At 45.5% G+C, this 13243-nt stretch overlaps 1 protein-coding gene across 1 annotated transcript in view; it reads right to left on the bottom strand.

Annotated features, from left to right (window-relative positions):
• Positions 1–12913, bottom strand: part of LOC139698058 (alpha-crystallin B chain) — a 44065-nt gene extending 31152 nt beyond the window's left edge. Inside the window, exon 1 of the mRNA XM_071596924.1 lies at positions 12499–12913. Coding sequence (XP_071453025.1) covers positions 12499–12683 — 185 coding nt within the window. The 5' untranslated portion in view covers positions 12684–12913. The remainder of the gene's footprint in view (positions 1–12498) is intronic.
• Between the last annotated feature and the right edge of the window lie 330 nt (positions 12914–13243).

Raw genomic sequence — 13243 nt, 5'->3', positions numbered from 1 at the left:
GCACGCAATAGCAGTCTTTAATCATATCCTCAATTCTGCAATTTTTCTAAAATATTAATTGAAATATTTTGCACCAATGACACTTGAGGCACTTTGACGGACAAAGTAATGGGCATTTTTTTTACAAACTCAGCGATAGTGCATGCATTGAATGCACCTTATGTCGTCCAATTCTAAATTATGCAGTGTAAAGCAAACCTTATTTGGAGATAAAAATAATATTTATCCCTTTATGACGTTCCTGTTAAGTATTAAAAAAAACATTTTTTTGTTCCTCATGAAAACCTACAAAGTTTCAAAAGATTTATCTCCACCATATCTACCACCAACGCTCATCTACAAGGCGCCTAAAACTTGCATCATTAATGGTAATTGACGGCAAATATGCCTTCTTCTTCGTGAGGCAAATCTGTCTGGAAGCTAAGGGATCTAAGCCAGTCAAGTAGTTCCACAGACACGAAGCACTCGAGTCCACGCTGTCTTTGAAGACACTCGGCCCTCGGAGCCGTCATAAGTCCACGTGGCAGGCGAAGCGAGGGAGTGACATGAGCCAGAAAGACATGAACGTTCGGCTCCGAAGGGGAGACAGGTGTGCAAGCATTAACAAAGCGACCGCATCTCTGCGGAGGAGCCTTAGTGCAATGCCTCCGGCGCCACTTTGCTCTTTTGTAACATCCCAAAAAGATGCATAAAAAAATTATGAAAATTTATGACCACCGCCTGTTATTTATATTTTTATAGAAACGAAAGCCTTTTATAAACATTTCAACCAATCATTTAGCCTTATCCCGGAAACCGTACAATTTTACTGGTATTTAAGGAAAATATAAATGTTCCATTAGTGCCGTAACGGATTCATTTTTATCAGCTCACATCTGTAATGGTGCACGCATTCATATCAATTTTGATATAAAAAATATCTGTCGGTCTAGAATACTACATCGAGTTAAAACTTTTCGAGATCTTGAACGACAGAGTTTGCATACCAATCATTGGTAGCTTAAGTACATAACTAAACAGTAATCTTTTTATAATCATCCGAAATGAACAACTGTAACTACACTTGCCATGCGTGAGGAGGATTTCGCTTTTCTTGAATCTAAGGCAGCCTCATGCTTTATAATGGCCGAAACATTTTCAAAAACTCTCTTCAGGAGATCTTGTTCCTGCTGATTTTGAAATCGGAAGGTTAATTACTACTCTCGCGTCGTCAGTATCGGTAACTACATTTTTTAATGACACCGGGTAGTGATGACAATATGAACGATTGGACCCGTCCTCTTCATCATCGACATGTAAAATGAACATTTATACCCGTTCGGGGCACCAAGCAGTTCTTCCTCCCGCTAGCGGTGATATCGCCCACCCCGCTCGCTCCCTGCGGAGTGAGGACTTTTTAGTTTTTCTATCGCGAGGATTTCACTTGCACCGACAGACACCGCCCCGTCGGGCACCGCAAAAAAGAAGGTGGCTCCTTCTATCGAGTGGGACTCGGACGTAGGAACCGACGAAAGCTAAGGGACAAAGGGTTGCGATGGCTCACGTAGAGAAGGGAGGGGGCGTTCGGTTAGGAGGGGGCGTTCGGTTAGGAGCGAGGCGAGGGGATGAAGAGGGGTAATCGTTGGGGAGGGGAGTATTTGTGACGGAGAGGATGGGGAAGGGGAAGAGAGAAGGGAGGAGGGGGCATGAGAAGTCAAGAAAGGAAGAACAATGAAGCAGTCAAGAGCTTCAACAGAAAAATAAAAGTATGAGGAAAGAAAACAAAACGCCACCCACGGCTCGTTGAAACAATCCTTTCATGGCTTCGCCGAAGAGTTAAATCGCGTACGAATTACTACTGGAAATGACAAAAGAGTATATAAGGGTTGGGCATTGTGAAACCAACAATTGACACCTGCTAATCTCAATTAGAATTGCTGATAGGGGTTACATTTTTATGATCGGGCAGTCCATTAAAACCTGTTTTCTCCTATTAACTCATTGAAGCTATTTCTATCAATGAAGCATTTTAACGGGCCCTTGAGCAATGAAACAAACAGATTAAGATAACACCTAAAAATAGAGTCGCCCCATTTCAAACATTCACACTTTTAACAAAGTGGCCGTGAATTTGATTTTGAAGTGTTTCCTGATTTGAATGGCGACAATTACAAAATTTCCAAGAATTTTTAGAAACTTTAATCAAATCGATGCCATCTGACTAAACCACCACATTCCTATACGGTAGAGTTATCACACCATTCCAAGAATTCTAGATCTCCAGAATGGCATTTTTAGCGCAGGTAGTGAGTTGTACAAACAAGCGATATGTCATACTCGAGGTATGTTTGCTCCAGCGATGGTCAACCGTGTAACTCTTCGCCCAGGCGGATGTTAACTGGTCAAACAAGTCACGTCTTCCCCATGCTTTTGCAGTTAGACCATCACGGATTCCTCATATGATTAAAATGTCTCCCACCTTTGAAGTGAAATCAACTGATTATCATTTCAAAAGTTGTGAAATAAAGGCCTTAGCTTTCTTTTCTCAGTTCTGTTTCTGAGTTTGCAGATGGCGTTATTGTTCCTATTAAACGATACGATTTTAATAAAATTAATATTTTCGTGTGTCATCATCATTTGCACACAATAATCTTAGAAACCATAGGGCCGGGCTATTGACTACGTTATCATGGGGTTTGCATGCGCCTCTCGAGGATCGACAATGAAAAATTTTGATAGAATTGGACTCATCTCCGCGTAAATGGCATCAGGAAGAGTGCTGATACCGCGAGTGACAAAAAATGGATGGCAAAAAATTGAGCCGCACTTCGAAACTGCGACGCTGTAAAAATATTAAAACTGACGTTACCAACGTGCGCTGTAGCCATCTCGTACCGGAGGTTTCAAGTCGCACAGAGTCTAAATGTTTATCATGCGAAATTGTGAATTTATGTCGCCTACCTTTCATTTAAGAATTTAAACATCTTGGTGAGTCTCTCTCAAACCCCATGCAGTGACTACATTCTTTCTCCCACCACTCCTGCTTGAGATAATCTAAGGAACAGTATTCATTTCAAAATACATAAAAAGGAAATATAAAAGGAACCTGGGATCGAAATGGTGCGGAGGTTATCGTACTGGCTTCCCATCCAGAGGGTTCGGGTTCAAATCCCGGCGGTGTTGAATATTTTTCAGAGGTATCTCGATCCCTACTTGAGGTGCTTTGTGGAGGGCACTTTGAGTGACTACGCCGTCCGTCGGATGGGACGTTAAGCCGCGGACCCCTTGGCGCCTTTCGTTTAGAGTAGGCAAATGCCGACGCCGGGTTTCTCTCCACCATTCATCCTTTCCTCTCCATCCCCAAGGGCGCAAATGACCACAGCTGTCGGTCGCCTCCCCTAAATACTACTACTACTAAAAGGAACTCTACTTCAGTTAATTCAGAGCTAAATTAGTGAATTCGGGAGCAGAGACTCGTGATATATTCAGAGGAGCAGATCTCTTATATGTAAAAGGAAGTTCAATGAAGAGCGAAGAATACTGCTCTTAACCATCCCTCTTCGAAATGAATAATATCTCGACGTGGAAATGTCACGCTGGCAGTCCAACAGTCGCCTTCTCCCCTATAACCTTTCGGAATGATAGCAAGGAGCCGCGGTGATTAATTAGCCGGCATGTATGTTTTGTGGGCGTTCCCTGTTTCTTTCGAGAGCTTGAAACAAATTCATTTGCATCCGCATTAATTGTGCCCGCTGACAGCTAAGATCTGAGACGGTAGCAGCATTCATTTCCTAAAGTAGTAATGTATCCTGCGACGGCAATTGAGATGATGGGATTAAGGCATCTCGATTTAATAAAGCTTACATTACATTGATTAAGGTGTCGTCGAATAACATGCCGAAGCCGTCGTCGACCCGAGTCCAAGAAATATCCTTTGGAAAAAACACCCCAGCGCTTTGTAGTTTCGCAACCTCATTGAATCAATTGTAAGGTTGTAATCGCTGAGGAATTCAGTGTGTGGAATCACATAAAAAGATCACTCACACGTTATTTCTTGATCATTTCGACGGAATTCTGCTCCATCTTCATCGGCAGATATAGAAGTAATGATATATATATATATATATATATATATATATATATATATATATATATATATATATATATATATATATATATATATTTTTTTTTTTTTTTTAAGGTAATCTACCGGTTAAGGTAGGTTTTTCGATGGACACAACTACCAAACAAATATTTTGTGACTACTAACAAAACACAACCCTAAATTCTACTCTACACCAGGTCCCTCTTCATCTCTGAGTACTTTCTTCCTCCCTTCATCCCGTCCAACATCCCTATCCTGTTCCTTCCCTTTCCTCTTTTGCCCAACATTCTACCCTCTATCACAGTCTTCAACATCCCACTGCCGGTCAACACCCCCTTCATCCACTTTTCGTGCCTCCATAGGATTGCTCCCAACAAACCCCACTCTTCGCCCACCATACCAAGTACTTCCTCATTTGTTTTCTTCTCTGTCCATTTCACCTTTTCCATTCTTCTCCACACCCACATTTCAAAAGCCTCCAGTCTACGTCTATCCTCCTGCTTCAATGACCACGTTTCCGCGCCGTACATAGCTACGCTCCATATCAAAGTTTTTACGAGTCTTTTCTTAACATCCTTACTCAAAGTCCCCGTCATCAACTCCCTCCTCCTCGTGAAAGCCTCTTTGCCTAGCGCAATTCTTCTCCTTACGTCCCTACTACTTTGACCGTGTTGGTCCAAAACACTACCGAGATACGTAAACTGCTCTACCTGCTCTAGTTTTTGCCCTCTTACTTTAATGTTAAGATTAGCCTTTTTCTTTCTAGAAAATCGCATAACCTTTGTTTTATTAATGTTGATTCTCATCCCATACCTGTCGCACTGAATTTCCAATTCACTAAGCAATGCTTGCAGCCCCTTGGCTGACTGACAAACTAAAGCTTGGTCATCAGCAAACCTAACTGATTTTACGAATCCCCCGCCCACTTTCATTCCTACCTCGAGTTCTTCCCATGCCTCTTTGATCATTTCCTCTGCATACAGGTTGAACAGCAACGGTGATAATGGGCAACCCTGCCTTACACCCCTTCCTAACATTGCCCATCCTGACTCCCCGTTTCCCACCCGCACCTGAGCAGTCTGAGACATGTACAGGTTGCGGATTAGCCTCCTTTCCCTCCAATCTATTCCTATTTTCTGCAATATACTCATTAGTTTTTCCCAATTCACTCTATCAAACGCTTTTTCGAAATCTACGAAACAGGCAAATACCTCCTGGTTGTGTTCTATATTCCTCTCGATTAATAATCTCATTACTGCAATGGCATCACGCGTACCTCTCCCCTTCCTAAACCCAAACTGATCATCCCCTAAGTAATCATTTGCCCTACTCTCTATCCGTTTGTTTATGATCCTGAGAACAACTTTAGCTGCGTGGGATATCAAACTAATTGTCCTATAGTCCTCACATGACGTGGCCTTTACCTTTTTCGGAATCGGAACTAAAACTGCTCTCACAAAGTCTTCCGGCCAGATTCCCTTCTCATAAATGCTACGGATCAGCCCATATAGCCTCTTCCTCCCACATTTTCCTAAGCATTTTAAAAGTTCCACGGGAATGTTATCTACCCCCACGGCCTTATTTAGTTTCATCACGTGGGATATTGTGGGATTCCTCTGCAGACTTTCCATATCCTCGCACTGCATCTTCCACCATGCTTCTTTTGCTTTATTTGTTGCCTGCCTCAATTTATTGTTTAATTCTTTGTACTTCATTTTGCCTAATTCTGTATTTATATTCTTCCATTTTCGCCGCTCATCCATCTTTGTAATCATCTCATCCGTGATCCATGGTTTCCTAGTCCTTTTAGCGTTAACGGTTCCAATAGTGTCTTTTGCGGCTTTAGACAACCCTTTTTTGATCATTTCCCATTTTTCTTCGATAGTAATAAGCCCTTTACCATCCTCCATTATTTTCTCTACCGCCTGTTTGTATTCCTTCCTTTTCAACCCATTTAATGCTTCTACATTCCATTTTCTAACTCGCCGCCCCTGCCTTATCTTTTTGAAACGTACGCTACATTTCATAACAACTAAATTGTGGTCTGAGTCCGCATCCGCTTCCGGGAAGCTGTGGGAATTTATCACACTGTTCCTAAACCTGTGTCTAACCAGGATATAATCTAGCTGATATCTTCCCGAGTCGCCTGGCATTTTCCATGTATACCTGCGTCTTTTGTGGTGTCTAAACCAAGTGTTGGTGATGACTAACCCCTGTCTCCTGCAAAACTCAACTGCTTTCTCCCCGCGGTCATTCCTCGTGCCTAAACAGTGGTGCCCCACCTCATCACCATCTCTTCCATCGCCTACCGTCGCATTCCAATCCCCCATCACTATCAAATGTTTCCCTGCAGGAACACACGCGATTATGTCCTCTAACTGGTCGTATATCCTATCGACCTCCTCTTCCTTATGGTTGCTCGGTGGCATGTATACCTGAATAATAACTAAGTTCGTCGGTTCTGCTTTTATCTCCACTAGTAGTATTCTATCCGTTACCTGCTCTATGTTGACTACGCTTCTTCCTACCTCTTCATTTAATACTATGGCAACCCCTCGTTGGCTCTCGTCCCCACCGCTGTATATTATTCTGTACTCATCACTCCAGTAATCCCCGCTATCTTTCCATCTCACCTCGCATAGACCTAAAATATCTATATTTCCCCTTTCCATCTCTCGCTTACCATTCTCCAATTTCCCTGTCCTCATCATTGTCCTAACATTCCACGTTCCTATTCTAACTAATTTGGTCTTCTTCTCCTGCGTCTTCTGTCCTGCTGCTGCTGGTTTTTCCTTGCAAGGGTTTCGTGGGATGACGACCGCGGAAGCCTTGCCTCTCCCGCTGCCGGGCACGGCACACGGCCGATTGAGCCGAGCCCCGTGGTTGCCAGGACTCAAAATATCTCTATTGTCCATCATATTTTTCTTGGGATTGATAATTGAGGTGGTTTCCCGTTGCCTTCCTCAATAGTGTTTTTAACGTGACACCATCACTTACTGGCCGCCCCACTGGGGTCAGACGCCATTGCAGCCGCCTCACTGAGGAACAGACGATGGAGCAGAATTCCGTCGAAATGATCAAGAAATAACGTGTGAGTGATCTTTTTATGTTTTCTCATTCTATATTTCATATTTACCCTCTCTCCAGCAAATTCCGAAAGTGCTAATTTTCATTTAAAATTTAGCAAATTGAGTAGCTTCAGGCGTGATGTGGTGGAAGTCGAGCATACTGCATAACTGATCGAAGCACTTTTCCACTTGAAAATTCAAGTGGAAAAGTGCTTTGATCAGTTGTTAACAAATTTACTTCGATTAAGATGACAATGCCTACATAAAAAAATAAAGTATTGTCGTAAGAACATAATTATTCAAATAAACATCGGAGTTTCCTCGTTAAGAAGTCGGGTCAGCGAATATAGGAGGCAAATCTATTTTAAATCTTTGAAAAAAAAATTATTTCATGATGGGGTAGAGGATTCCTCGGGGGAGAACTTTTCTCGTAAAACAAACCTTTTTTAAGAATAACCTTCAAATTTTCATATTTTATCAGAAAAAATTCAGTCTCTTGCCTCCCATTTGTATTTTGGGCACCAAGGAGATTATATTGCTTGTAATATGCTTTACGGTAAACACGGGCCTGCTGGCATGATAGGGTGGTTAAAAATAGCAAGGATCGAGAGAGAGAGAGAGCAGGAATGTTGGAAAAGGAGGGAGGATAGAAGATTTGTTGAGAAAGGAAGGAATCAGAGCCACGGTGGGAGGCTAGGGAAACAGTCGATGGCACTGAAGGTTACGCAAGCGTCTCGAGATCAATTTCTTACAACCGTAGGCATATATAAGTCTCGGTTGAGTGAGGTAATGCAGTTTCTTCACTTCTGACTCATACCCTTTAGCATGCGGGTAACATAATCCCTAAAGGTCGTATCCATGCCATTAAAAATAGAGATGACATACACTGGAGCCGCTTTTGTGTCGGTTTGCATCTTCTCGTGAACTCCATCTTCAAACAATCACTCTTTCGTAACTTCATTTCCGTTTCACACGCACTAACTTCCTGCGAAATCAGAATCGTACGTAAACCCAATGCTTATTTATCAATGATTTCTTTTGGCGTTGAGGTCAATGTTCATTGCACGAATATGATTACACCCGCAGGAAAATTTACCGAAAGTACCAGAAGCGATAACTTTACGCTATGCTTAGGACCGACCCTCGTACGTGAAGTACGTCTTACAAAGTTGGGATAACTTCCTGACTTGAAACTCACCGTTGCATCGTCCATAAGATGACTTGAAATCCCAATGCATATGTGCGTATACTTTGTACGAAAAATACAAAGCAATATATTTGCAAATATATTAGCAAAAAACTTTTGGAGGATCAAATTTACGATGGATCCATTCGAAATAAGTGAGCTGATTTGCCAAATAAATCCTCCAAGTTATGCAGGAATTTCACAGCGTAAAAGTCATTCATCTTGACCGGGACCTGGTCCAGGTGAATTATTTCTGCACAGAGACATTTCTGCCTTTCGGTGACCCTAGGGTATGACTCCGTTTAAGCGACTGTCGCGGCATCTCCCGCAGGTCTTGAATCCGCCATTTCCATGGTATGTGGTACGCCGAGACATACGGTCTTTTGCCAGGTTCAAGCGATGATGAAGATCTTATCAGTCAACGATGCTGGCACATATTTGAACTGTATAAAATAGTGCAGTTCTCGACAGCAGCAATCGATTCTACCGTGCATAAAAGTCGGGGCTATCATCACTTCCTTACACGCACTGCAGTGCTACCGGCGATTAATTTATTTTAATAATTACCATGCAAATTATGTTTAAAAATTTCTCTATTATTTATTTCATTAATGTGCATAAATATTTTTAATTTCTATGTATCTGTCATTTTCATTTTGTCCACCCCAACTCGAAAAATTAACTCGCAATGATGCACATACACAAAAAGAAAATATCTTATTAATTTCTCCCAGAATCAGAGTGGGTACAAAATATGCGTCGAGAGTTTTTTCGATGTGAATTATTTTCGCAATTTTTCCGAAACGGTTTAAGAAGTCGTACCGTAGCCGTGGTAAGACGTGATTTGAACGATTTGCGTTCGAGCCCAAAACTATTATAAGTAGAGCGTGGAGATCTTAAGGAGGGAGGACTTCTCGTGTAGGGATGTATCCAGTCGAGTGAATCAAGGGACCGCTTCACCCAAATGTGGGACGCGGGCGCGACATCCGAAGTGGCGGCAGAAAAACGAGTAGTCACCAAACCGATTGGGGCGCGGGAGGGGAAGAGGGAGGAGGGGGGTCGCGGCGATCGTCACAGCAGCGGCCGGCTGAGCCAGACGACCAAACACGAGGCAACGAGAAACGCCCACTCTTTTGAGGTTTCCCATTCTGTGTGTCACCCACCGCCTTCCTCAATCTTCTTGCTGTGATCAACCCTTCCCACCCCCCATCCCCCTCGTCTGTGCACTTAATGCACGGGACGTGACCCCGGGTGACCTTTTTTCCGTTCTCGTTCGATGCGCTCTGCCCTCCCGGCGACGCACTAACTCCTCGTCGGGGTGCCCGAGGTGGATTCACCCCATTTTCACTTTCCTCCCCCTCCCCCACCCACTCCGTCTGCACCCCCGGCCGCCTATCGATTTGGTTGGTCGCTTTGTTGGCGGGCGGCGGGGGAGGGGAGGGGCGGGTTCCCGTTTACACCCTCGCCGCCTTACCGATTCCCAAATCTTCCCAGACGGAACAATAAAAAATTTAAGACTGATAACCCCTCGTCCACCATTGTGGAAAAGTTTGCCATTAGCTACTCCCGTTTACTGTTATTCATGCAAACATTCCGTTGAGATCACATCTTTGCCAAAACAGGTGATTTTCTCACCACGTGGGAAAACGCGTTTAGAACATGAAACGGAAACATTGATGGACTAACATAACAATTTGCTGTCCCGGCCGGACATATTTCCGATTTTCGAGTGAAAATTCCCGATTTCAAAACATTTACAAGGATATGCTTTCCGGATAAAAAAAATGGAATCTCTAGTTAAAGATTTCAATAATAGTATAACGGCCCTCGAAGATCTTGACCATTTAGACGGGAGGGTTTTTGAGATAATTTCCCCCCTACCCCAAACACAAACATCGTTTTCCAAAAAAAGCCGCTCAACCCCAAGAGAAACACGACGAAAAGAAATTAAAACTATTGAATTTCGTCCTTTTCTCGCAAACCAACACTCTTTCTTCTCTCTCCCACTCTCTCTCTCTCGACACCTGAGAGAAGCAAAAGCCGTACCCCACGAAGAACCGGTCTTCGATCCTGCCCACACAGAATCCGCTCCCACCACGTGCATATCGCTCCCACAACGTGCGCCTTGCAACATGCCTTTCCGCTCTTACAGGCGGGGGCGACATACATAAATGGGCACAAAAGGATTGTTTATCACGGCGGGAAACACATTTCGAACCGGATGTTGAGTAAATAACCGAGGAGAATACTACATTTTTGTGTGCGCTCACTCGATAATCATTCCGGATTATTTTCTGTGGCGGTTCGCGGTGATCCCAGACTCGGCATTTCACGTCATCGCACCATTGTCATCCTCGATAATCGCGGTGAATAAGCACGCACGCTATCCTTCGCTTTTTTTCTCCAGCTCGCTCCGCATCACCCGGACGCGGAAACCACGATTGAGGGTGGAGCGACCATCCGAATGGCCTTCGAGAGTCAAAGAAACGTGATTGCTCTCTACCCAACAACGTGGTCCCGTCCTAATTGTACCGCCGGCCGCCCGGGGCAGAAACATGCCCCTCACGCCGTCTGTTGCGCAAGCACTCATTTCACGCCGCGACCGCAACAATGCGAAGGCGTACCCCCTTCACACAACAATGCTTTCGAGGGAGTGGGGGTGGTTGGGGAGGGGGGGGTAATAGGGTGTCCCCAAGCCATTGTCGAAGTGAAGAACGCTCAACAATTCACTCGGCTTCCCTCTCTTAACTAACCCGATCCTTCCCCCACTCCCACCCCTCCGACCCTACGCCCACTCGCAGTACTCCCCCTCCCCCCTGATGACGTAACGCGTCGGCCCTCGCCGCCCCCGTCCACTCTGAGTCGGCCCGTGACGTATCCAGGCCTCCTCCTCCTCCTTCCCCTCCCTCCCCCCACCCTCTTCCTCTCTCCCGATTTGGACATGACGCCGAATGCAGCCCTTCCCCTCCCACCCCCCGCGCCCCTCATCCCAAAGGAAGGGGATGACTTGTCTCTCCCCTCTCATCTCTCGCACCCCGCTCCGCCCCGTCTCTTCCGAACTCCCGGCGCCGCTAACGAGTGCCCTCGAATACACCTTCCCGCCATTGCGTTAACCAAGAGATTCCTTCGGTTTGGTCGGAAGGGGATAGGATTAAGCAGACGGTAGAAATCCGCGCCGAATACTACGCCTGCGACAAAACCTCCTCCGGGTCGTTGGGAAGGGAACCGCCGGGTGAATCGGTGGTGGAATGCGGTGCCCGTCACAGCGTAGACGGGCTGTGGGAGTGAAAACGCTCGCCCCGAACACATCACTGAAAATATTCGTAAAGAGTAGGCTAATGCCGACGCCGGGTTTCTCTCCACCCTTCATCCTTTCCTGTCCTTCCCCTATGGCGCAAATGACCTTAGCTGTCGGTCGCCTCCCCTCAAAACTACTACTGAAAATATGTCGGAGCCATTTCCTAACTATAGGATAGTGGAAGCGTAACACCGCGGATCCCCGACCTTCATTAACGTAGGTGCGGCTCTACTTTTCCAAATAAAAAGTCCAGAAAATAATCATGCGTTCCTATGTCGCACGAATGAAATCAAATTTCGAAACTACATCGTCTGATTGGATTCTACTGACTGGCTCTTGTAGATGTTATCTCATACTACACAGCTGTTCTGGACTGTAGTGAACATGGGAATTCCCGAGTACTATCAATTGAGAGAGACCAAAACACGTTCCAGGCAAAAAACGAAGGCCATATCCAAGATAGTAAACTCTCACCGCTGGAGTTGACATTATTTCTGGAGACCGACCGCACGCCGAAGCGTCTTGCGAACAGGTCGAGAACTCTCCCTTGAAGAAGCAGTAAGCACACTTCCTCTCTCTCTCTCTCTTTATCTCTCCTATATCCGACTCTTCCGCGGAACGAGCACGATTTTTAACGTCTGGACCGGAGGGAGAGGGGATGAGAAGGAAATTTCACTCATGAGAAACGAGGGAAAAAATTAACATGGAAAAAAACCGCAGACGCACGCACGCACAAGCGAAACACATACGTAATTCCTCAGCGCGAAATCATTTACCCTCTTGTCCTCTCTATAACCCCCGAGAGAGAGACACGCACACAAGACACAAAAACATGACACTTTCTTTTATTATTCTCCCTTACCTCGTCGTGGTCTTGAAGAAGTTGGATTCCCTGTTCATGAGCTCGGATCGGAATCTTGACATCTCGTCTTCCATTCGCCTCATCTCGGCGTCGAAGCGCTCCCTGATGTTGCTGAACTCGGTGTCGATCACGCTGAAGTCTCCCAATTTGATGGGGATGTTGCGCTTAACTCCACCGTCTGCCATTTTTCTCTCCTTCCTTCCGGTTTCACGAAGTCGAGCGAAAAGAAAATAGGTTACTGGTACTCCTCTCCCTACTGTCTCACTTTTCTATCGAAGAATGCTTCGGAAGCTTCTGCGCGAATTGGAAATAACCGTAAGGCGGCGTGCGTTGCTTCCTCACTGGACGCTGCTCTTCCAACCGACTGTGACTACACCTCGACTTGTCTCTCCGGGAGTATCTACCGGGTCGTCTGGGTGGGGCGGCGAGTATATACGGTTCCGAAGGGGAAGCGATGGCGGCGCGCAGGGAGGGGGGGGAACGGCACGGCTGGAGGGGAAGTAGGAGCGGGGGCGTGAGGGAGAGAGGTTTGCGGGGTGGGGGGAGAATGAGGAGAGGAGGGGGGGGGTAGGTGGGGAATGGCAGCTAGAACTCTCCCGCGCGCAGTGACCGAAGGGAGTCTGGATGGGAGTGCGTGGGAGGGAGGAAAGGCGGGTGCGTCCCACTCGTGTCAACCTCTCCTACTCCCCCCTTTTTTCTCCCGTGGCGTATCCCTTAGGACGCGACGGTGCGTCCACTCACACCC

The sequence above is a fragment of the Hetaerina americana genome, unplaced genomic scaffold, assembly GCF_022747635.1.
Source record: "Hetaerina americana unplaced genomic scaffold, ioHetAmer1.1.p SCAF_8, whole genome shotgun sequence".
NCBI classification, from domain to species: domain Eukaryota; kingdom Metazoa; phylum Arthropoda; class Insecta; order Odonata; family Calopterygidae; genus Hetaerina; species Hetaerina americana.
Note: the sequence above shows the minus strand (reverse complement) of the source record. Positions and strands in the feature narration are given on the sequence as shown.